We start from the raw sequence: 25,583 nt of genomic DNA on the forward strand, positions 1-25,583 counted from the left end.
CAGATTTCGCAACTCGTGTCCATCTCCTTAAAAAACAGCTCTGGGTATTTCACGAAGGTCCTTGTGTTTGTAAACTAAAATGATATGTCTACATGGGAATCCAAACGATTGAAATAGCCCACATGAACATCTAGCATCTTGCTATAAAAGGTTGTATTCCACACTCGTCTTTTTTTGCCTGTTTAAATGACGACTGATGGTGTATACACGAATATTGTCACCCACATCACATTTATCTTTTGCAGTGTACATCACTTTCTCCTATAACTGCTTCATAAAAGCAAGAAAAGCAGCTCGAGTATAGATGGATTCTGTCTACTTTGCATATTTAATCAAGTGGCTACCAATGAAAGGCTTCGTCGTTAGAGTCTTTACCTCTTCTTCGTGCTCTTGGTGACGGATATTTGCAACTGCCAATTCCATTTTCCCAAATAGCTCAAACAGCCGCATCCCGGGCTTAACATGATGTCGTATAACAGAGTTAATAGACTCGCAACGTTGGTTGCTTCTGCAACCGCCAAAGAACTCACCATGAAGATACGATTCTGCCTACCTAGCCCGTTTCTTCTGTACCTTCATTACTCATGTGTTATGACTAACTTCATATTTTCCCACTAGCTGTCTCCACCTTTCTTCGAACTCTCCTTGAGAACGTTTCATAAACATAATATAGTTGAACTCTGTTGCAAATCCAGGGATTTTGACATTGGTGATGCAATTTTTCAATATGTGCCAAGAGCACAGCTAGTGTTTTGAATATGGAAGAATATATTTCAAAGCTTTACGAATAGCTATGTCACTATTAGTAATGACTGATTTAGGGTGTTCACCACACATTGCAATATTGCATCAATAAATGATTTCAATGTCCACTTATAAGCGTCGTTGCACTCACTTATGATCAAAGCAAAACCAAAAACTATAATCTGTATTGATTCCAGCAAACACAATGATCGGCATCTAGTACTGATTGCTCCTGTACGTTGAATCAAACAACAACACATCACCAAAGCTACAGTAATCCAGGCGGGAGGTGGAATCCGCCCAAAATAGCTCAGCCAACTGCTCACTCGCATTTAACTCATAGTTGTAATAAAATAAAGGATCTAACTTCACCTTGTCCTCCAAGTTGGCAAGCAGTGTGTTGGCGTCGCCATCAATACATCAACTTTTCATCTCTTTTTCCATTTTGTTATACAAGTTTTTTTTCGTAAAACCAACATTGAGGAAACCTCCAGCTATATGTGCAAAGTGACCCATCACTTGGCATTTACGAACACCGACATCATTTAGGCACGTAACAAATTCCAACACTTCTCGACTCACATTTCTATGTGACCGAAAAAACATTGAACTTGGATGCGGTACAAGTGAATGTGTGTGTTCTCCAATAAATTCTTTCACAGTCCACAACTTTGCTTCAGAATAAAAAACAACAACAATGCGGGCTTTACAATTGAACCTAGTGACCTGTTTGAGTGTTATTTTGAGTGTCATCGATTGGAGTTTATCTGCATGTCGTTCATCTTCGGCTGAACACACAAATCTCTGCTTAATAGCAACTCTATTTTAATAAATTCTATAAACATCCTTACAAACACCGAAGCCGACTGATTTGGCATACTCATTATAAATAGTGTAGGCCTCGTCCGAGGTCTTGAACTGCATTGATAAAAATGTTATTTTGTCTTCTATATAAGCCCTATATGTATCTGACTCTTCAGCATCGCTATCACTACTGTCAATATTTTCATTCTCTATCAGGGAAACAGTTGATTCCACATCCACAGAATTACTTTCATCGCACGCAAAATTTTCGAAACATAGACTTATAAGAAACTCTTCGTCATCATCGATCCTTATTTGATTTGTCATAGGAGCGTCTATCTAAATAAAGAAAACTTTTTTTTTTAGTACAATCGACCTAAATATGAAAAATTCTAATGTACCTTAAAGAGAAGAGGAAAGATTAAATTGACTTCAGTGATTGGATGATAAACTAACCTCAATATTCGAACGTATTCAAGACGTGTAGTATTGTTAGTTGTTGTCACTCTTTTTTGTTCTACTTTCTTGCTATAAACTTTAGAGAGTGAAAGAAGTAAATGATTGACCATGAATTTAAGAAAATGTGAAAGGGGTGAAGATTTGGGCGCGCAATCTAATCTAATTGAGAAGAATAGAAAATACGAGAAATTGGGGACGAATTAAAATATGTGAAATGCCAACGCTACCCCTAGGTGGACACTTTGCCTACTGGTTACGGGTTGGAAAATATGTGGTGAGGAGTCGTGGGTAGCGCACTGAAGAAACCCTCAATTCAAAATTGCATTATGCATGACATAACTTTAGGTGACTTTAAAATAATTTAAGTGACCAACATTATTAGGCATTTAGGCATTAGGCATTAGGCATGGGTAAAATTGTGGAAATGATTTAGATTCAGCGATTCTGACAGAAAACAAACGACCCAATAGGGATGGGAACGGACAATTCCGTTTTTGGCACTGCTGGTTCAAAGTTGAAACATTCGGGGGCGGCAGTATTTAGTTTCCTCGGCTACCAATAGGTCACCCCCGTATATTATTATGGCCTCTGTTAGTGAAGCTTCTATAATTTCAAGGTTAGACAAGTCCGATTACAGAAACCTCCGTCAAGATTTCTTACAATACCTAAAACCCTTGTCAAATTTGGTTACTTTCAATTACGACCACGATTCCACTAATAATAATAATAATGTGAAGAACCAGAAAACTATCCGTCAACTTGCAAACAAGTTTTTGCAATTTTTAAATCGTGCCCTAAAATATTTACCGATTCGACTTAATGAATTGCAAAAATCAGATAGAGAGACTGCATTAGATTTGTTTTGCATGTACAAGGTTTGTTTAGCGTGTTCAAAGTTTTTATCTCCTTATTTGGAAAACAAACCGTTCCAAGTTCATGTCCAGTCTTTGTATTTGGTTCTTTCTTATGAGGCGTGGGGAATGTATGTAGACGCTGAAGTGGAATCATTTCGGATTCTTGAGAGTCTTAGATCGGTTTATTATTCACCTAAGATTGAACAAGACACGTCTTGTTTATTACCGGATGTGAACTTGCATGAGGATCCTGGACTTGCATCGTTGATTGTCAAAGTTGTTCAGACGATTGTTAGTTGTGCGTTCAAGAGCTTGAGAAAGGAAGATGCAGTGTATAAGAGAGTGCTGTCTTTGGTTCATCAGGCTAGGCCGTGGTTCAGGTTCTAATTTTTTTAATATATTTTTTTATTTGGAAGGGCAAAACAAGTTACTAACGCTATTCTTATAACAAATATTTAGGCTTCTTGATTCCAAGACGTTTGATATATTGCACTACTCGCTTGTTACGAATCTTTACAGTTGCACTGTGCGCATATTAGAGGAGGATGCGTGTTTAGACGGAGATTTAGTAGACCTGTTTTGTATGACAACCATTACAGAACATCTCAAGTCATCTGCCAATAATCATTTACTCGTGGTACCACGGATATATATATATATATATATATATATATATATATATATATATATATATATATTTTTTTTTTTTTTTTTTTTTTTTTTTTTTTTTTTTCACTCTCATATTACTCCATGCTTTTTGAGGACCTTGTAACTTTGGAATTTGCTATGTGCAGAGAGCCAGCAACATATGTTTGACAATTATATCTCAACAGAGAAGTAGATCTTCACTTATTGTCCATATTTTAACGTGCGTGTTGGACTTCATCGCATGTGACTGCAAGGTAATATAAATTTTATTGAGCTGTTTAAACTCTCGAAACCAATCAATCTAAAGTTTTAAAGTTGTCCCTATCCAAATGTGCGTGGGGTTTTTTTTTTCCAAGAACAGATTAATTCTTGGACATTGCGATTGATAAATAATTTTTTGTTGAATTTCGTAGTTTTTTTATCGTGCAACATGACTTAGAACACTACTAGTTTGAATAGTGAAGGTTGAAAGAGCCAATGTTTAAACAAATGGTTGAACTACAAAAGCAAAGTATATAAAAACAAACAAGTTTATTTGGTCTAGGGTCCACAGATCGTGCTGACAGTGAGGCTATAGCAGTAGGCCTGAATAGGCTTAAACCTCTTGTACTACCTGTGAGGTTATAGCCTTAAATTGAAATTGGTTGCGAGGCTCTTAAGTGCGCCTCAAGGCCTAAGCGTCATTTATATTCTTAAGCATTGGACAGAGCAAGGAAAAGGAGCCCAATGTACTCTGAGAAGTTCAGTACTAGATTAAAATGGGATAGTATGAGATAGTGATGGTGAAAAATATGCACTTAGTTGATATTAGCATTTGTTATGACTAAACTATTTGATACGCCTATGTCTGCAAAAGGCGATTGATGGCTTGAAGACCTAAATAAGTTGGAAATATTAAAGTTCTTAACTTTTCACAGTTTATAGAGATGCTAGATACTTCCTTTGAATTCTATTAGTAAAGCTTGCAACTTCAGATTCTCTTTCCTTTCTAATTATGGCTTACTAAGAACTTGAAGTGTAACATGTTTTTTTTTTTTTTTTTTGGACAGGTTGGCGTGAAATTCACTGTAAATGAATGTCTTGATGTTGTGCATAATATTGTAAAAAAATGTCGATGTGCTAGCACAGATTCTTGTAGATATGTTGGTCAGAATCTTGTAGAAATAGCAAGTAATTTTCGTGAGGTAAATGATCTTCGTATCACCATTTATTTCCTTTCTTTATGTTTTTTTGAATGTGCGGGAATGAAAACTTTGGACTTAGGATAGGAGCATATTTGCATTTGTGGATGTAATAGCCATGCTGCTTAGTGAATCTAACTGACAAACTTATTAGCAGGTTTCACCTCCTTTCAGTTCAATTCTAGAGCTTTATGCAGCTGGGCTCTGCTATACTGAAAACAGTCTTCAGCCTAGCTGCATTGGATCCGAAGGTTTATTATCTGAGTCATTGATTACGCTTCCTATTCGTGGTGGGGATGATCTTCTATACTTGAACGATGTGCTTCGTTCTTTAGCAGATTATTTTCATGGTGGATCCAATAGCTGTGTATCATGTGAGTGTTCTGTAAGTTGCAAGCATGAGCACGGAAGGGTTTCTTTTCTTTCATACTTAAAGGCTTTGGCATTCTTCTGTCATCCATTTGCGGAATTAGTCACTAGCGCAAGCAATACTCTTCTCCCTGAGAAGAAATTTCCTACATTTTCTCCCAACCTGACTATTATTCTGGATGCATTCCAACAGTATTCTGATGCTTGCCATTCTCATTTCAGGTATCTCCTTGGTCACTTTTCAGTACACTTATTCTTGTTCACAACGCTCATGATATTTTTCTTAATAGCCTTATGTTAACTAATGGTCTCCATGCAAATTTAGTGGCATGAATGCAAATCATCATCTTCTCTCTATGACTGCAGCTGTAGATCTGAAAGGGAGATGGGGAACTTTGATTATACTCAAGGCAAATTGCATCTTGTCGTGATAGCAGCTTTGATTGTATCTCTTTGGACGAATAAAAATGTCAAGGTTGTTCTCATCTCCTGCGATTGGAATGATTCAGTTCATTGTTATATGATTATAGTGATAGTTTTTAGGATATTGTTCTGAACTTCCACTAAAAATGCAAAATCCAATACTTCATCCAAAATGAAAAGCTGCTGTACAACTTTAGACACACAACCCACCTTTTGTCGACCTTCGTTGACTTATCCTCAAAACACCTGGGACCATAACTTGATTGCACTTGTACTTTGAGAGTAAAAACTTATGTGCTAGTAATACACCGTTCATTTCAAGTGTGAAAATAAAATAGCTGATCTTACAGCTGTCATAACACCAAACCACATTACTTGATCCTTTGCAGCCCCCAGCAACTAATTAATTAGTGGAGAAAAATAAGATTAATTGAAGGGTAGCTGTAAGATACTGTAATTAGAAAAGGTGATTTGAAATCTTTGTTTGCAAAACTTGAGAAAATTAGTGTGCACTGACCGAGAAAACTAAAATCTTGCAAGTATTTCTTGAAACAAGTTCCTTCACCTCAGGTCCTCTCTTCTCTTTGTACGAGTTTTGGTTCTTTGGCATAAATGCATTGGTTTTTATAAAAGTTCCTACAAAATTTTGTGTTTTAAATTCTCATGCATCTAGAGAATGCACCTTTTATTGTACACATTATCATTGTTCTGTGACCAAAATTCCATTAAATTTATAAGATTTTACTTATCAGACTCATTTGTAGTATCTAAAATAGTGTTTTCTTAGATGCTTTTCTCCCTTCGATGATCCGATTTTGCTTTGTCAAGCAAACGAAAAAGGACCGATTCTTGGTTTAGATTGTCTGATGTTGGATTCTTATGTCACCATTCCATTCTTTTTAGTTTTCCCTTTCAGGGTTTAGTCTAAGTTCTGGACAAATGTTAAACTACGAAATGTATGTTGCTGTTTTGCAATATTGAGATTCAATTTTTCCTTGAACTAACTAATTAGACCTTAACATTGTGTTACTATTGCGTGAATATCTCGTCCCCGATTTTTCTTCTCTTTTAGGCTTACCATTGGCCAGGTCCAGGGTCTTGGGATCGAATCCCACTTTTACATGGTAAAGGGGGTTTGAAGAGTTAGGGTAAAGGTGGTTTGAAGAGTTTAGGGGAATAAAATTTTAACTTAGAAAAAGAAGATGGTGCCCTTTTTTTTGGCCTTGATGCCAAGGTATTTTAGATTCTGCAAAGTTTTAGTGTTATGTGTTATCCCTCCCCCCCAAACTGTTTTGCATTGGGGTGTATTCATATCTACGAATTTAAAATTTTCATGGGGTCATTTCAACTAATAACTAGTTTAGAGAGAGTATGATGTTAACTGATTTTTTTTCTTTTTTTCTCCTCCCCCCTCCCCACACCACTGCCACCCCAAAAAGAAAATACAGAAAAGTATGGACCACATTGAACTTGTAATGTCAAGCTGGTGGATTCAGTTGAATGATGCGATATATATTAGTGTATTCCTCAGTAATATTGGAGCAGAATTCTACAATCGTAAACAAATGAAAGAGGTACGTTATGATCCTTATATAATTGATCAGCTCTATTGGTGTAGGACTTAATGACAATGAGATTGCATTGGCTCTGCGACGCATATTTATTTCTTCAGCTAGGCAATGCCTGCGTTAAATATCTGCAACAATTGCTGTCAATTTCAAGTGGAGCTTACTACGACATAATGAATATGCTCAAAATGTATCATGATGTACTGTAAACCTAAGATTCCAGATACAACTATGAATGCAGACTTTGGTGATTCCAATTAGGTGCATTTGGCTAGGCTATGAATATGTAGACATTTATTTAACCCATTATGTTCAATTAGATTGGTTCCAGCTTAATACTTCTTGCCTTGATGTGCTTTTAATTAACCCTTTCATATACGAACAACACTAGATGGATGTGAGTTTACTTTTCATATCAAGCACTTAGATGCTCAGAAGTTTGTTTGATCAGGCGGTCTGCTTTTTGATCTTTTTCTTTGGCAGGCTTCAGATATGTTGAATATATGTTGTAGATCTGCATGGACATGTATCAACAATTTGGAGGCAAGAAGTGAAGCTCTGTCTGAAGAAGCAATTAGTCATTATGTTACTAAGACTTGTTCAAGAAGTGGGACTCTTCTCCTTGCTCTCCATGAATGCGGAAGCACAGATTTGATTGAAGTTGTAATTACTACTCTTTCAAACTGTTCAACTGTGGCAAATTTGTTTGAAAATTTGGACGGCCCTACAAACTTGATGAGGCAATGGGTTAAGGTATCTAACCCTTCCTAGCTTGTTTGTTACTCTTTTATTTGTTTCTTTGGGCTTATTACTATTTTGTTTTTTTCCCGTATGAACTGCAGTTCGTGTGTAAAGATTATAAGGATGCTGACACTTGTGATAATGCACCACTTGTTTATCCTCGGTTAAGCAAATATTTGAAAGAAAAGAATTTTTCTACAACAATAACAATGAGAACAACGAGGATCATCTTGGAGCAGGTTTTTTTTTTTTTTTTTATGATGCTTATGTGATGTAATGATTATTAGTTTTGTTGCTTCATCTCTATTGTCAACACCTTTTTCTTTCTATAAAATGCCACTTGAGTGTTGTGCAGGAGCTTCTAGCATATGAACAAATGGAAGAAAATTACATTAATCTATGTCAGACAATGCAACTGAAAATTACAGAAATTCTTTTGGGAGAGGTATACGTCAGAAATGATTTACAAAGATCAAAGGTTCTAATTAAGAAAGGGAGATTGCTTAGGGCTTGTGGAATTGGAGACTTGGAGTGCTGTATTGGTTGTTTGTCGGAGGCTATATCTATACTTGTAAGCTATCTCTTCTTGATCTATATAAAATTTAAACGTATATGGGCTGTTGTGATATTTACCTATTCTACTGTATCCTTTGTTTTATTTGAGTTGACTGTATGGTCCACATGGTGCAGTCAGTGAACCAGCTTGATGTGTCTGTTGAATCGACCTCCAATTGTTCTCAAGTTTCCGATCTATTAGCGGTTGCATATTGCTTGCGTGCACTTTGTACCCAGGAGGTGCCTCAACCAAACTCGAAGGTCATAAACACCCATATAGATATAATCTTATATTACTGGAGGTTTTTACTCTGTTGATCTGTTTCTTTTAAGATGAGATTATAAGTACCCTTTATATCTGAAATACATGAGTGGAATGTGTGCCAAACAGGTAATATTGGAGGATATTCAGTCTGCAGTAGAGCTTTGGATGAGTATTGATAGGTATGAGAACTTTAATCGTGAGTTGGCTACGGACTATAAAATACCACTGCTATGTTGTGTAGCTGATCTTTTGTCAGTGAAGGTTAGCTGTTTTATCAATTAAAGGAGTGTTAGTTTTCGCGTTAGTTGCTCTTTGAATGACAATCTTACGTGATAATGGATCAATTACATGTACAACTGTAGGGTCACTTTCAGTTACAGTCTGACATATACACCTTGATCATCGTATTACTGAAAAGGAAAGGTGTTCCAGTACAGAAGTGCTTTGCCATGCTTTGGACTGATAGACGGCTTAGCCATGCCCTTTGCACTAAATCAATCGATGAAGATGCCATCTTATGTCTTGCAAAACATTTTGGCACTTGTTTTGATCCCAATTCTATTGGTACTTGGGTAACATGCCTAAAGGATTCCCAGCCGCTACTGCTAGTTGGGTTTCGTCAGAAGTTTTCTCTTTATGATTCCATTTTAACCCAACATGGTCATTTTCCTCCTGGAAGTTGTCTGGGTTCTAATGTTACTGTTGGTGAAGTCAAAGAGGTTGCATCAACTCTTAATTCAAATGTATGTATCTTAAGATTAGACTTTATGATTGCTGTGCATTTGAGCTGGACTAGGTAGAGGTTATGGATGTGCTGTCTAACTATGGTGCTCCCTTGTGGTAGGTTCACAAAACAACTTCCAACTTCCTTCTTGGATATCTTTACCATGACTTGTGTGAAAGACTCATATCAAGTGGGCAGCTAGTCGAGGTAACTGATATTATGTTCTTTGTTGTCCTATATTTCATATCAAGCTTTGGTAGGCTAACGCATTATTTCGTTTTATGATGAAAGTCTACCGGTAGCTGTTTGTATGCTCCTGTTTTAGGAGGAGAGACATGCACATTTTACAAGCTCAATCTATCATGTCATCTGGCTGATGTTAGGCATTTCCTTGTTATGACTTATATCCATCTCATTTTCACCGTGGCTATGCATCTCCCTCAAAATTTGATGTAGGTATAGAGAGTTTATGTATTTAGTAATATTGTAATAACCTCTAAGGGCAATTCTGTAATTCAGGTATTTAGATTTATATTAAAGGGAATTATCTCATTAGATAATTCCCCAAGATTCTCACTATTCTACTTGGTATCGGAGCAGAAATAAGAAAGAAAGAGAAAAAAAAAAAAACCGACAACTTGCTTCTACCACCATCTCTTACCACCACCAAAGAATCAAACCATCAACATCTTCCCCCTTTGGGGTTTCTTTATTTCTACAAGGATCAATGTTTGTAACTACATAAAGGTTATGCCTTTATGAAATCAAGTAGCTAATTTCTGTAAAGGTACTACCTTTACACTTTGACTCTGATCATTTATTTGAAATGGATACATTGGGGGAGAGTCATGTTTCAGTACAAGGTCCTCAAGCTACTACCACACCTCAGTCTATAACCTCAGAGAGGCTGAATGGGATCAACTTTAAGACATGGTCTAGATCTGTTGTCCATTATCTAACTAGTAAGGGTGTGGAGGGATTAGTCGATGGGACTTACGCTCGCCCTGCTGTTACAGACGAGAAGAAATACACTCAATGGAAGAAACATAATAGTATGGTTATTGGCTGGTTGTTTAACTCCATGGATACACCAATTGTTCAGATGTTTCTATATCATGATTTTGTTTATGACCTATGGTCCTCTTTGAAAGAGACATACTCCAGTAAGAGTAATGGCTCTCGTGTGTTTCAGCTCTACCGTGAGGTCCATTCCACCTCACAAGGTGATCGATCAGCAGCTGAATATTTTGCACAGTTGCAAACTCGTTGGGAGGAGATTGACCATCATGAGGTCATTGTTGAGTTGACTGGAGAAGCCGCGATGCTTGTTGCGAAGCGTGCCGACAAACAGAAAGTGTTTGCTTTTCTAATGGGTTTGCGTCCTGAGTTTGAGACCCTTGGTGGACAAATCGTTAACACACGACCATTGATTGGTATTATTTGGAATATGCATTAGCCAACGATGGGAGTATCTCATACTCTCCTCTCGACGACCGTTTTGCTTTGGCTATTCGCCCCCAAAATGTTCCATTTCTAGAAGACCTTGCAAGACTTGTTTGTTGACCTTGCAAGTCTTGTTGATTCTTGCGGACTTAGGTTTATCAATTCTTTTACCTTGTCCTATATTATCAACTCCTTGGAGCATTCTTCTCCCAAAGGTTGTTCTATTGCATTCCTGAAGCTTTTTCTTCAACTAACTCGGCTTCAAAGAAAGTATAAATTTTGAATTTGCTGTTGTTGTCCACATGTATCCATCAACTGGACAAGTGTGGTGTAATATCCATCCACGTTGTGTTAAAATATGAAGGGTGCAGGATCGCCAATGTATGTCTTCTTCGTAGATGCGGCAATATCATTTGATTTTAGGAGAAAAGAACTGCCCCAAGGGCTTCTCTAAATGTTTTTTAATAACCGTTCCGTAGAAGTTAAAAGTCTACAGTCTGGAATCCAATATGGCTTTCTTGTGAAACTCAATCTAGTTCCTAAAATATTTCTCTTACGTTCCCTAACTAGATTTACACTGCCTTTTGGCACTAGGCACGCCTGTTTTCGACACTCTTTGAAAGTTGGCGTGCCTATGGCACATGGATGTTATTGGCACTCAACTGCTCTTTTGCTTTTCAAGCTTCATATTGTTTTTTCTCTATCATTTGAAAGATCTCAAATAATCGTTTCCACGGATGAAGTTTATTAAAAAATGATATGTAGATAAACAGCTAGGACTTACATAAATCAACTCTTAAAGCAAGCATTTTTGAGATAAAAGCACAATACCGCCTTATCTGAACTATCTCCTTGAGTCACGTCTCTTGTTTTGCTGTCTAGTTACAGATTTGTTTTTCATGTGGATGCTTTTCATATGCATTACATGTATATATAAACTTGAGTTGGGGATGTTGAAAACTATTGTTATGCTTGTAGCTAGTGTGATGATTACTAGATTAATTGAGTACTATTGCAAGCTTTTTTTATATTCTATTTCTGCCTAAGGATTGGACATTCTTGACTTCTTATGTGTATTTTTGTGTGCATATGTGCATGTGTTGTTGTTGTAACATCCTAAAGCATTAGCCTTGCTTTCCTTCAGGCTCTTTTGTTTGCCAAAAAGGCCCTCCACTTGCGTTCTCTTTTATTAAGAGACAAATTTGTCTGTAGATTTTGGACAGCGCCTCTGAAGACCATTGACTATAATCATGCAGAAGTTGAGGTTCTTGGATCAGTAGCTACTGAAGTTTGGCCAAACGGGCGCTTGTGGAACATAGAACAGTGTAATCTTAGTCAGTGGAGTGTTCTTCGATGCTATCTTGAAAGCATTTTACAGGTCTTTGTTTATCCTTCTTTCAATAACTAACGAATATCTCAAGAAAGTGAATATGGACTTATTTTGTTTGTTTGAATCAAATTTCTTATGTAATCGCTCGTATAATAAATAGGTCGGAGTCATCCACGAAGCACTTGGAAATGCATCTCTAGCTGAATTCCTATTCTTACGTGGGAAAAAAATATCTTTTGAGGAAGAACTACCAATTTTTAGAGTTGCCTTTGCATCTGCCTTAGGTACTGGAATTAAATTTGTGTGCTATGGTTGTTAGCATAATTATTTTTTCAATACCACCCCCCCTCCCCGCCCTGTCGGATAAATATGGATTTCACACCACAAGTTGTTTCCCTCTTTGTTTCTAGGGGATATTTATTGCAAGAAGCAGCTTTGGGATTTGGCCAAAACTGAGCTCACCAGGGGAAGGGAAATCCTGGTGAATAGCAGCACATCTTTAATAAGTTGCAAGCTGTGCAAGTTGACGTTGGGAGTTACCATCGATCATCGATTTGGAGATTTAGCTAGGAAGCATTCGGATGGTACTGGGACTTCACTACTTAACAAAACTTCTAATGCTCTAGGACTTTACAAAAAAGCGCTGAAGAAATTAAAACTTTTTGCATGGAACCTAGAATCTGAACCAAATGTAAGGATGACTCGTTCCAGAAGTCGAACCTCATATAATAGAAACATGAAATTTCCGAATGAGGTGGAATCTAAATGTCTTAAAGTTTCAAGTGAGAATAGTATTTTTGGTTGCCCTAGTTCTCATTGCTGGATGGAGCCAAATATGCCTTCCCGAACTGAAGTTGGATCCACGGAGATGACTGTCTGTAACAGAAAGAACTGTTGGAAATGCCTTCTTCAGAAAGTGATGGAAACTGAAAACACGAAGGATTTTATTAGCATGAAATGTGAATTTCACCGCAGGCGCCTCTGTTTGAGGTTACTCACTGCAATAGGTAATTATATCTGTCTAGTTCATTCATCCTATATGTAGTCAACTGAATATCTGAGATAAACTTTTTAGTATGTTTTTTCTTCTTATTTATTTCATCTAATGTGAAATAACTCAAATAAGGGAGTGAATTTGACTCTTTATCTTTTTGTGGCCAGGGATATGCGTTGGGGAATCTGGCAAAGTTTATGAAATGCATGAAATATTTTGGCAATGCATTATGATGCTGTTTGACCAGAGAACATTCTGTGAAACTTTTTCTGGTTCACATTCTCTCTTCCTGGAAGTCATTGGGAATAAGTGGCAATGCGATCTTTTTGCGACTGAACGTGCAGCTATATTATACAACCTTTCTTGGTTTTCTCTGAAGAACATTCATTCCGGGTATCTTGATATGGACATGCTCTTGATTTGCATGTTTCTGTAGTCCACATGAATTCAGAATGGAATGTATTTTCGTCTAGCTGATTTCCTCATCATATAGGCCATGCCAAAAGGATTCAGACTGTCTGCTGTATTTAACGCGGAGACCAGTTTTGGTGGTGTTAAATATATCAGGACGAGTTATTATTCTTACGAAATAATCCTATTTTGCAATAGCCTGAAGTTGAATAGATTTGTTGCGGCAATAGCCTTAAGTTGAATAAAATCGCTGAGATTATTATTTTCTTCTAATATACATATATTTTTTTTGGGTTTACCCAGGAATACCTGCTGTGACTTATCTCGTATTCAATTACCATCAATCATATCTTGGCTGTTACAGGCCTTTATACTCAGTCGCGAGATCCCCTTATATTTTCAGAAGGTATACTACTTTGTTTGCCTTTTGTCTTGTGCATATGCTGTGACATTGTTTCTGATAATTGTAACAATTTCTATATTGTTAACATCTATCCTGAATATTTGTAGAATGTTCTTGAAATCCATGTGTTTAATTTAGTTTCTAATGCTGCAGGTGTCAAAGTTGCTTGCTACAGTTTTCTTACTATCTACCTCAACTGAGCGTTTTCATTTGCCTCTTTATCCTGGGAATACTCTCTGTGGATGTCATTGGGCTGCATTTTTCCACCAGGCTTCACTTGGCACTTACTTCAATCAGCAATTGTGTGATCCAAATGTATTGAAGTTAGTCAAACCTGTGGATTTTGAGGTGTGTCTACATCTTATTTTCCAAATGTCACTCATTTACTTTTTTAGACGTGCTTGACATGTTTTGATTGGAAAAGGCTTCCTTGTACTGAACTACGAAAGTTATATTATAGTCCATAAGAATTCAAAATTTGTAACTACATACAGAAATCAAAAGTCATGCTCATATCATAAGCCGCAACATGGTACTTGATATGAACCTTCCTTTTATAAGACTAAATTAAACATAGTTGAAGTTAATAAATAAACTTACCCTTTTGAAACACATGATTTGATGTGTTTCGAGAAGTTTGCCTGCCTCCACATAATAATACATCTCTAGTAAGATCTTAATCACAAAGTATTAGCCCTTAATTCAACTTATAAAAGGGTGTTGACCACACCATTAGACACGTGATTCTATCTCTATGCTTTCAAATTTATGCCACAGGATGTTACAAGAGTACCCCATGCCACAATTAGACTGAAGGATATGTAGAAAAGCGTCCATAATCTTCAATCTGGTGTTAAGCGTTAGATTTATCTAGCATTTGGAAGGGGTGCTAGATAAATCTTGCATGCTAGTTTGATATGGTGTTAAACATTTTCTGAAAGAATGCATTAATTGAGTGAATCAATCTAGCCTTATAGCTTGTATAGATTGCGCTCGTAGAAGCACACTTTCTGATCAAGGTCCATCTTGTCATTTGAAGCCACTATTTCGATATATATAGAGAAGAGATCTAAATCTTGGTCCCTTTTCCCTTTTAACCTGCACTAGTTGAGAGAGATGAACCAACACCAAAATATATAACCTTCGAACCAAAATTTCTAAATATACGTACTAGTGGGCATGCACGTGATATTCACGATTATTTATTTATTTTTCCTGAAAAAGTGCTGCATATTTTTTTGGTACAAAACGGAATTAATGTAAATTATCAAGAAGATGACTCCTGTAATCAAATATTGATGCTGTAATTTTGAGATGATCATTATTTTAAATTAGGAAAACAAGTACATAAATTTAAAAATAATAGAATAACAATAAATAGGAAGCCAAAAATCTGGAATCTAAGAAATTAAGAATGTTTAAGAAAATAGTCGAATAGAATAAAGAAAAGCTAAGTCACATTGACACAGATACGCCATAGCTATATAAGTAGGACAAGGGACATAGCTAACTAAAAAGAAAAGGATTTTTTAGTATTACCCCCCTACTAGATGAGCCAATTAGGATTTCCCCCAACTAGATGGGGAAATTAGGGTCTCCCCCCTGAGTACACACAAAAAAAAACACGGTCAACCTCCACCGTGTTTTTTTTTGTGTGTACTCAGGGGGGAGACCCTAATTTCCCCATCTAGTTGGGGGAAATCCTAATTGGCTCATCTAGTAGGGGGGTAATACTAGTTAACCTAAAAGAAAACTATTACTACCTATAGTTACACCACTAATTTTTGGGCTCAAGACCTTACAATGTGCGTCCTTACAAATAATTAACTATGAAAGTGGCATATCATGGAGTTCGAACCATGTTAAAAGATTATATTCTTATTCTTTTAAGGTATATAAAAATAACCCTAGTTTAAAATCGTACACACAACATCCGTCTGTGTCCGACATGTATTATTTTAAGAATATAAAGTGTGCATGTTATTTTTCTAATTAAAAAGAAGCCTATTACTATTCTTATAGTTACACCACTAATTCTTGGGCTCAAAACCTTGCAAAGTGCCTCCTTACAAATAATTAACTATTGAAAGTGGCATATCGTGGAGTTGGAACCTTGTTACTAGAATTAGGTCTAATTAGTATTTTGAGGTTATTTAGTATAAGGGTATTTTTGGGTTATTATTAATTTTAAATTTAGGGTGTTTTATTTGTTTTAGGAGTTATTTTCCTATATAAGGAGTTGTAGGCCTTTGGCCATAGTTAGTTTTTGAGATTGAATTGAATTGGCTTTATTGAGGATTCGTGGAATTCATTTAATTGCAATTGCGATTGTATCAAATTGGTACCAAGAGCTAAAGTTCAAAACTTCTATTACCTTTGAAGGTTTTGGTTAATTGTTCTTATCATTGAAGAAGATAATAGAATTAGTGGAGAAAAAAATTGCTTCCGCAATTCTATCAAAGGTATATCAATTGGTTTATTGTTTCTTTTGAAAAAAAGATTTGATTTTTTTTAGGCCAAAGGTTGATATTCCAGAGTTTACAGGTATCTTAGAGCCTGAGGTTTGCCTTGAGTGGATTGCCACAATAGAGATTGTGTTTGCTTATCAAAATATGTCAGAAGATTGCAAGGTTTCTTGGGTTGCTACTAGGCTTCGCGGTTTTGCTTTGATTTGGTGGATAGAGTTTCTCTAACAACGCCTATGCCAGAATTTGGGTCAAGTCACTACATGGGAGTGCATGAAAGAAGCTTTGGTTACTAAGTTTGTGCCTATGAATTATGCGCAACAATTGTACTGGAAGTTACAAGATTTGAAACAAGATTCTACAACTGTGCAAAAGTATACTGAGTCATTTTATCGTCTACAGTCACGTTGCAACCTGCCAGAGAGTGAAGAAATCTTAGGAGAGATATTCGGTATGATTTAGTCCATGTACAAATTTCCACCTTGGAGGAAGTTTATGCTGTTGCTTGTGAGTCTAAGAAGAAAATGAGTTATATGTCCTTTATGTCATCTTACAAATTCCCAAATCAAAGTTACTTGCTTATAAGAGCAAGGTGCATAGCTGGCTTGTTAAAGCATGGAAAGGTATCCAGAAAGCACAGTAACAACTATGAGATAGGCGCCCTCTCACCTAATACCCGCTACTAATCCCATAGGTCCGAAGAGAATTGTTAAGTGCTACAGTTGTGGTCAAGAAGGTCATGTTCAAGTCAAGTGTCCTAAGAAGCCGGTTTTGACTATTGATATGGAGTCACCTCAACTTGAGACGAATGATGAAGCATACAGAGACACATCTGAGGGAATTCTTACTCCAGCAGATACAGGTTCTCTATGCTTCTGTCACATGTTTCGCCAGTACACGAGTCTGCACGTGGAAATGTTTTCCGACAGAGTGCTACTTTATATAATCCACTGGCTTCTAAGACTTGTCCTGTTCATATGGTTTTGGATGATGGTAGTAGTATTTCTTTGATTTCTTGTCGTATGGTTGTTACACTTGGTTTGATTACTATGGTACATTGTCGACCTAGGAAGGTGCATTCTTTCAGAGTTGGAGATTTTGAGGAACTAGTAGAGACAGTTCAAGTTGGTGTTCGCATGGGAGATTTTAGTGACTATGTTCTTTGTCATGTGAGTAGTCTTGATGCATGTGACTTGGTCTTAGGCACCGCTTGGCAGTATAGTGTCCGAGTTGTTTATTGTGCTTGGGAGTAGACTTATCGTCTTTCCCAGGGTCGACGTGTCTTTACACTGCGTAATCAACCATTGCATAAGATGCCGTCTCATCAGATCATGCCACCTCATTGTCGTAGTGATTGGAGATCTAAGAAGACTTTTAACTCGTCGGAGTCGAGTTCTTCAAGTGGAGTATGATGTGAATTAGGGTTTCACATTGATAATTGAGTCTTATATTAGTTTCTATGTCATTAGGGAGTACTAGAATTGGGTCTAATTAGTATTTTGAGGTTATTTAGTATAAGGGTATTTTAGGGTTATTATTAATTCCGAATTAGAGTGTTTTATTTGTTTTAGATGTTCTTTTCCTATATAAGGAGTTGTAGGCCTTTGGCCATGGTTAGTTTTTGAGATTGAATTGATTTGGTTTTATTGAGGATTCGTGGAATTCGTTTAATTGCAATTGCGATTGCATAATTCCTAGTCTTTGAAGGTATAGAAAAACCCTAGTTTGAAATCGTACGCACAACGTGCGTCTGTGTTTGACACGCATTATTTCAAGAATATAAAGTGTCCATGTTATTTAGACAAAGGAAGAAAAGTGAGGAGAGGAAAGAAATGCCTATAGGCCTATGCAGTTTAAGCGTTGCAGCTATTTGGTCTAGGAGCACATAGTGATTAGTTTTACTAATCCGAATTAATAGGGAACTAATCGAGTGATAATCTCGAATAAGAAAATTTCCCTCCCCTAGGTAACACATACGGCATACCACATATAACACCATAAATCAAAAGAAAGTCAGAGTTTCACCATTTATGAGCTTCTTTTCTTGGTTAAAGACAAACAAAAGTATTGAATGTAGTTTTCGAATGATGAGCAAAGGTTGGGTTCTATTGTGGTCTTTTTGGGTATGCAACTTTATACATGTATTATGTATATCGTGTTTTATCCCAAAAAGAAAAAAAAATGAGTGAGAATAAGAAAAAAAATTAGAAAACACCAGCTGCCAATTAAGCACCGCTTTTTAAGAAATGATTAATTGGAAAGCGCTCCATTAATCGGTATATGTCGTCTAGATTTTTTGCTCAGACTTGGGTACTTTTAACTAATCGGATTGGTCAAGTAACGGAAAACTATTACTTGTCTATTAATTGCCAATTAATAGGCGCTTAAACTGCATAGCTATAGGCGGGTCCCCCTTTATGAACCAAATTGCCAAATGTAGGCCCCTTAAAAAGAAAGGACAATTTTTATTTTTATTTTTATTTATTTTATTTTATTTAAGAGAAATCAATTAATGCATCCCACTCATTCCAAAACTTGAAGCCATTATGGAAGTCAACTAAAGAGCCAGTCCAAGTGACTCATTATCTAGCCAGGAAGCCATTTTCTTGGAAATATTTGTTATAATCCTGAGATACCCCTTATCTGATGTGAGTATGGTGGCTGACTTATCATCTAGCCAGGGAGCCATTTTCTTGGAAATATATGTTAATAATATCTGAGATACCCCTTATCAGATGTGAGCATGGTGGGCTCCGTAAGGTCAATAACTGGAAAAAGAAGTGTAAAACTTGAACATGTGAAGCTGGACTGTTGGAAAACCAATCCCTTAGTAGTTAGTTTTTTCGGTTGACGGGCTGCACTGGGTATTATGTATATTTCGGCAAATAGTTTGACTAGGAAAGTTCGGTGATGGAGGCTTTGACGAACAAATAGTATTACTTGTATAGCCTTATTGTACTTTGTCGTGGGGTTTATTATGTGTTTTGTTTCGCTTTACTTATAAGTCCTGGTATCTTATGATGTATTATGACTATGGAATGAAAAATGGGCTGCTGAAAGCATATATGAAGAATTCACTAATAGGTAATTGAGTTTGCATTTTCAGGGTACACACTGTACTGCCCCCTCTGAGACCTCTACTGAAGTGTTCAACATGCTCAGGTGCTAATTTTCACCCTAGTAGTACAAAAACTTGTGCTCAATCTAGAAGGAAACTTGCTAATGAGATTTAACCCCCATGCTGCTGCAGGTGTGCCCCTGGAAGGATTGATGATCTTGAGAAATTTGTAATCGACTTTTTTCGACTTCTTCCAAGCACTACAGTTATCTGTATAAGTTTACTTGGAGCTGACTATGCTGGTCTGTTCATGGATGTTTTGCCTGGCCATTTCTCTTCTTCTGCATGGATTCTATTGTCACGATTAAATTCTGATAATGAACCTCTCACCATGCTTCTTCCTTCTGATGTGATTCCTGAATATGGCAATCATGATAAAAATTGTAGCACACTGTATGAGGGCACTGACTCAAAGAACATGTGGTTCTGCCCATGGGGTGGCACTACGGTGGATGATATAGCTCCAGGGTTTAAACGGATACTGCAGGAGAGTTACCTGTCATCTTCTTTCTTAGCCCATACACAACATGAAAAGTCACTGTGGTGGACATGGAGAAGGAAACTCAATGATCGACTTGATAACTTTTTGAGGTTTGTACTTGCTTCCAGTCTATGCTAGGTTGTTAGGAGTGAGGCGCAAGGCATTAGGCTGTGCCGCTGCTTTAGGAACGCTTTTGACAACATGCTTTATGCATGAAGGTGCATGTGCATGTGTGCGGGTGCTTGTGATGTGGCGCTTGCACTGCAAAGTTCCTATTGTCGGAGGAAACACGATGATCTTGTTTGTGAGATTGACCGTTGTACTGCTTCCCAGTCTGTGAGCAAGTAGTCTGACTATAAATGTGTTTATGGCTTACATACTGAAGAAAGTTGTTAGTGTAGGACATAACACATAATCATCTTGTTTGTGATATTTAGTTTTGGACTGCTTGTCCGTCTGTACGTGCATGGCAGTGGTCATGATGTGGGTAGTGGTACTCATAAAGGAAAGTCGTAAATGTGACATCTCATAGTCGACAAATATGCCATCACATTTGTGGTTCCATGGTAATTAAGTGCATTGAGCTGGTGTGGTGTGCAATATGGCTTTGTTTGGATCCTCATGCTTTGTTAGTTTATAAAATTGAGTTTTTAGATACATTATGTTTCTTTGGTGCAGATCTCTCGAACAGTCATGGCTGGGTCCCTGGAAATGTTTGCTTCTCGGTGAACTGCTACACTCCACATGTTTGGATACAGCGCTTATAAAGATGACCACTTTCCTGAAGTGTAATTTTGAGTTGAATGCAAATCAAAATCTTCTGAGAGTTATCCTTGGAGGTTCGAGCTGTATATCTGAAATCGAGGAATGCATTTGTCAGATGCTTGTACCCAAGTGCTGCATTACTCGTTCGGAATCTTGTCCAAATAAGAAATTGAACATCTCATCTTTTACTTGTGCCCAAGCTAAAAGCCTTTCTGGATTTCTCCATCAACTGATATCAGAAGCAACTTATAAACTTGAAGCTGAATGCATTGAAAGACGGCCAGTAATAATGGTTCTAGATTCTGATGTGCAGGTAATTTGTTGAATTATCATTTTGACTTTCTTTGCGGTGTTAGGACTAGTATTGTTCAGTTTGCGATATTTATAAGCTTGTGAATATAGTAGCAAGTGTTTAACGGAGAAGGAGATTTCCATTTCATTTAGTGGCCGTGTCTAGAATAGCTAAACGGAGAAGGAGATTTCCATTTCATGCATTACTTTTTTGTAGTAAGGTGTATTGGATGTGGATCTTTTATGTGCTAAGCACTTTACTGGGGCAATATTAGCTGATACCTAGAGTGGTTTAGTAGGAATGACATAGCCACTAAACAATAAAACAGAACGTAAAATTATGCTTGTAATTCGCAAAGTTCCAGAGGTAACTTTGTTCTTGTTCTTTCGTCTATACGGACTTCTGAAGGTTTAAAACCTAGTTGATCATCTGTTTGGATGGCCCAAACTTTACTATCATGCCCTTACGGAGAACAGTGAAATAATTCTTGTCTTCAGTTACACTTTTGTTCTATTGTCCTACTGATTTGTTCTCTTTTGTTGAAATTACTAAAACAGATGCTACCATGGGAGAATCTACCGGTGTTGAGAAAAGAAGAAGTATATCGGATGCCTTCAGTTGGTAGCATCTCTGCATTAATAAATTTAACCTTCTATTATCAAGGACAGTTTGGGGGACATGATGCAACTTTCCCATCAATAGATCCATTAGATGCATTCTATCTACTGCATCCAACTGACAACTCTAACTGCAGAAAGGGCGAGTTTGAGGACTGGCTTAGAGATAAGAAACTCAAGGTATTTCCATTTATAGTTCTCTTCTTAATTTTTAAGAACATATATGAGATGTATATAGGATAAAGACCTTTAAACTAGGATGTAGGCCTGTGCATACGCACTGGCTCTTTTGAAAACTTGCTTAATGATCATAATTATACGTGTAGAAAATTTATAATAAATTGTTTTAATTGGGGGAAAGGATTTCCATTTAGTTGCTAACTTGTTTTAATTTCCGAACAAATTATTTTAATTAAGTTTTAAAAACCCATTTTTTAAGTGGGGGGATATTCCGTTTTAATAGTCGACTTAATTTAGACGTGTGATTCCCGTTTTAATAGGAGAAGTAATTCCGTTTTTATTAAAAGTGCTAGATTTTTCCTTTTCAACAGGGGAGGAATTCTTGTTATTATAGGTTAAAGATTCCAGTTTTAATTAGAAGTGTTAGAATTTCCTTTTTCAATATGAAAGAAATTCTTGTTTTAATAGGAGATGACGTGGAATTTTAAGAGAGTTAAAAAAATACCCCTTGTAGGAGCTTTAATATTAATATACTATAAAGTAAATCCATGCATACGCATCATGATTCTTGTTTTCGTCGCTAACCCCCTTTAATTTATTAACAAATTGTTTTAATTAAGTGTTAAAAACCCGTTTTAATATCTCAGCAAATTGTTTAAATTAAGTTTTAAGGAGAGAGATTTCATTTTAATTTACCATTTTTAATAGGAAAAACATTCCTGTTTTAATTGGAAGTGCTAGATCTTTCTTTTTCAATAGAGGAGAAATTCCCATTGTAATAGGAGAATGATTTCCGTTTTAATTAGAAGTGCTAGAATTTTTTTTTCAATAGGAGAGAAATTCTCATTTTAATAGGAGTTGATGACGTGGAATTTTAAGAGAGCTAGAAAAATACCCTTATCGGAGCTTTAATATTAATATATTGATATCAAACTTCGTCAGTTGTACTAGTATATTTTTTTATCAGTAAAATTCACTTTGTATATATGTAATAATGATGATATATATTACAGTGTTTTCGGTCCAAATAGCAAGGAGCTACTCGACCAATTTCACACACTCCCAATACCTTTTACAAAAGTGCGTTCATCTCACTATCCCATCCCAAATTGCACATGAAAGCAACAAATCTTACACCCTTAAACAATGATGTAGCACAAACCCAATAAAAAAGAAGCTTTTTGATCTCCACTGCTTACCATTCTCTTTTTGTTCAAATATTCTCATGTTTCTTTCTTTCCATAGTGTCCATACAATGGCATTTGGAAGGTGATCCGCTAACCATTTGCCTTTGTTAGAGAGTGGACCGGTAATGATACTATTCCCCAGTGCCTCCTTAATATTAGATGATGGCACCCAAGTAACATTGAAAGATGCAAATAATAAAGCCCAAATTCCAAAAGTGATTGGGCAATTAAGAAGAAGGTGGTCCACATCTTCCTTGACTACTTTGCAATACATGTGTATTTTAATGCCGTGAACTGTTCCCTGTCATAATGATTGCCCTAACAAAACTACAAAAGATCATCTCAACCTAACATTTTAATCCAATGGCCATAGTTAGGACATTAAACTATTAGTGGGTGTTTGGATCTCATTTTTTCAAAAAATCATTTTTTCTTAAATTTTTTTTTTGAATAAACATGTTTGGTTGGGATTTTTCTTAGAAACTTTTTTTATAAAACAGGCAGATTTCACGATATTTCTTTTGATATTTCTTGAAATATCGAGGCATTGTGTACTACGCACCTGGGCAGTCCATTTGCCTTGAGCGACAACCCACAATGACAACCAAAACGTGAAAAAACAGGTTTTTTGTCTTGAAAAACACCTTTTAGGTGTTTATTAAAAAGCAATTTTTTCGGACCAATAAACATTTTTTGGTGTAAAAAACTACTTTCTTGAAAAATGGAGACAAAACATGTTTATTTTTTCAAAAAACGATTTTTCTCTAATAAAGTTAAGATTATTTTTAAGAACAATATGAAGAAGTAGTTGCTAAACAATCCAAAAGAAAGATTCAAATGTGACTGGGAGGTTGGAGGTCCCAACTATGTTGTCTCCCTTGAAGTCAACCTAACATTAGCTGCGCCCGACTTACAATTAAGAGAAAACCTCTGGTGGTGTATATTTAATAGATAGCAGGCCTATCATGTCACCATAAGGCTTTGTCCTTAGAAGGCAAAGTCCCTGCTTTCACACATAGATTCACTCTAAAATTTGCTTCTTGCCTGGTATTGTAAATGTTGTTCCATGTGTAGTTGTTCTTGACCCTCCAAAATTGGATATATCTGTGTATGATCTTATTGAGAGATTGGGCCTGCAGCAATTGAGTCGTCTGGTGTTTGTTTTCTTTCCATCCTTCTCAATAATTTATGCACTGATGGAGCATGCACTGATTTAGTGACGACCTTAGCAACCATCTCAATGGCCCGTGCTAAATGACTTATAGGTTGTTTGTATGTGGGTATCATTTCACCACAATTGATTAGCTATATGAAGATAGTTGTCAGTTGAAGCTCGCCCGTTTGTTGAATTAGTAATAATAGCTATTGTTGTCTAGATTTTATCTTCAAATCAAACAAGTTGGATTTCTTTGACTGATGAGAATACTATTGGCTTATGGCACAGGGGAAAGCTGAAACTTCTTCAGTGGAAGAGTTGGTTTTAGCCTTAAAAAGCCATGATCTCTTCCTGTACTTTGGACATGGAAATGGTATATGAATTTTAAATTTCATTGTATCCACTCTATTCATGGTTATTATAGTAAATGAACTGGCGGGGCATTTATGCTGCTTGCAATGTCTTTAAAGACTCTTCTAAGCTCCCTATTTTTTTGTTCTGGTACTAATAAGATTTATTTACCTTTTTATGGGGTTTCAGGGACACAATTTTTACCCAAAGATGAGATTGAGAAAATTAGTAGTTGTGCTGCTACTCTTCTGATGGGCTGCAGCAGTGGGTCTCTTCCTTTTGTAGGCTGTTACAATCCTCATGGCATTGTTTTGTCCTATTTGCTAGCCGGTTCTCCTGCCATCATTGCGAATTTATGGGAAGTTACTGACAAGGACATTGAGAGATTTGGTAAGACTGTTCTTAGTGCTTGTTTGAAAGAAAGATCTACTTTGTCACATGAATGTAGAACATTGGTGGATGAATTAGAATCAGTGAGCATTGGAAGCAGTGAGGTGAGTGCCACTAGGATAGCGTCAAAAGGAACTAAGCTTAGGAATGATAATATTAACAGCAGATGCAAGGAGACTACTGGCCGTAGATCAAGTATTGCGTCTTTCATGAGTCAAGCTCGAGAGGCTTGTGTATTCCCCTTCTTAATCGGGGCATCTCCAGTCTGTTATGGTGTTCCCACGGGCATTAGGAAAAAGGATTTATAATAGCAGATATTTATTGTATAGAGATTCATCGAGTACTATGCAGCTGATACATATTTGTAGTTCAAAAACACAATATGTACCAGGACATTAGATTCAGAAGTATAAAACTGTGCTGCTTCTCTTCTAATGGGCTGAGCGGTGTCCATACATTGTAGGGGTTTATAGGGGAGTGATACTCTCCTTCAGGAATATCAAGCACGTGCTCAGCATGGTGGAAATACCACACCGATCTATGACTTATTTTTCCGACCTATGTCACTAGATCGCATCCACAAGCCAAGAGATCGCTAACAGTTCGTATCATTACACAGATCGTTCGATATCATGACTCAGCTTACCTTCTAGACCACTGCCGCC

General features: G+C 36.7%; 1 protein-coding gene across 7 annotated transcripts; it reads left to right on the plus strand.

The window, feature by feature from the left end:
- Positions 1-2,409: 2,409 nt before the first annotated feature.
- Positions 2,410-25,353, plus strand: LOC147510541 (separase-like). Of its 7 annotated transcripts, none has more exons than XM_086602482.1 (27): positions 2,411-3,241; positions 3,321-3,498; positions 3,656-3,763; positions 4,559-4,693; positions 4,848-4,941; positions 5,026-5,281; positions 5,426-5,534; positions 6,922-7,056; positions 7,534-7,803; positions 7,893-8,030; positions 8,147-8,362; positions 8,482-8,607; positions 8,738-8,872; positions 8,974-9,354; positions 9,456-9,542; positions 11,923-12,156; positions 12,269-12,392; positions 12,519-13,115; positions 13,270-13,495; positions 13,817-13,919; positions 14,070-14,264; positions 19,488-19,543; positions 19,632-20,090; positions 20,659-21,058; positions 21,595-21,834; positions 24,466-24,550; positions 24,718-25,353. In XM_086602482.1, exons 1-27 carry the CDS (start codon positions 2,589-2,591, stop codon positions 25,224-25,226), a joined length of 6,249 nt encoding a protein of 2,082 aa, XP_086458608.1. In that variant the 5' UTR covers positions 2,411-2,588; the 3' UTR covers positions 25,227-25,353. The 7 variants fall into 7 exon arrangements, with proteins under 7 accessions (XP_086458605.1, XP_086458608.1, XP_086458609.1 ...); XM_086602483.1 differs by having other exon boundaries at positions 5,029-5,281; XM_086602479.1 differs by having other exon boundaries at positions 2,410-3,241; positions 4,848-5,281; positions 14,070-14,256; positions 19,486-19,543.
- Positions 25,354-25,583: the final 230 nt, after the last annotated feature.

This window comes from Coptis chinensis, chromosome 3 (assembly GCF_015680905.1).
Source record: "Coptis chinensis isolate HL-2020 chromosome 3, ASM1568090v1, whole genome shotgun sequence".
Taxonomy (NCBI): domain Eukaryota; kingdom Viridiplantae; phylum Streptophyta; class Magnoliopsida; order Ranunculales; family Ranunculaceae; genus Coptis; species Coptis chinensis.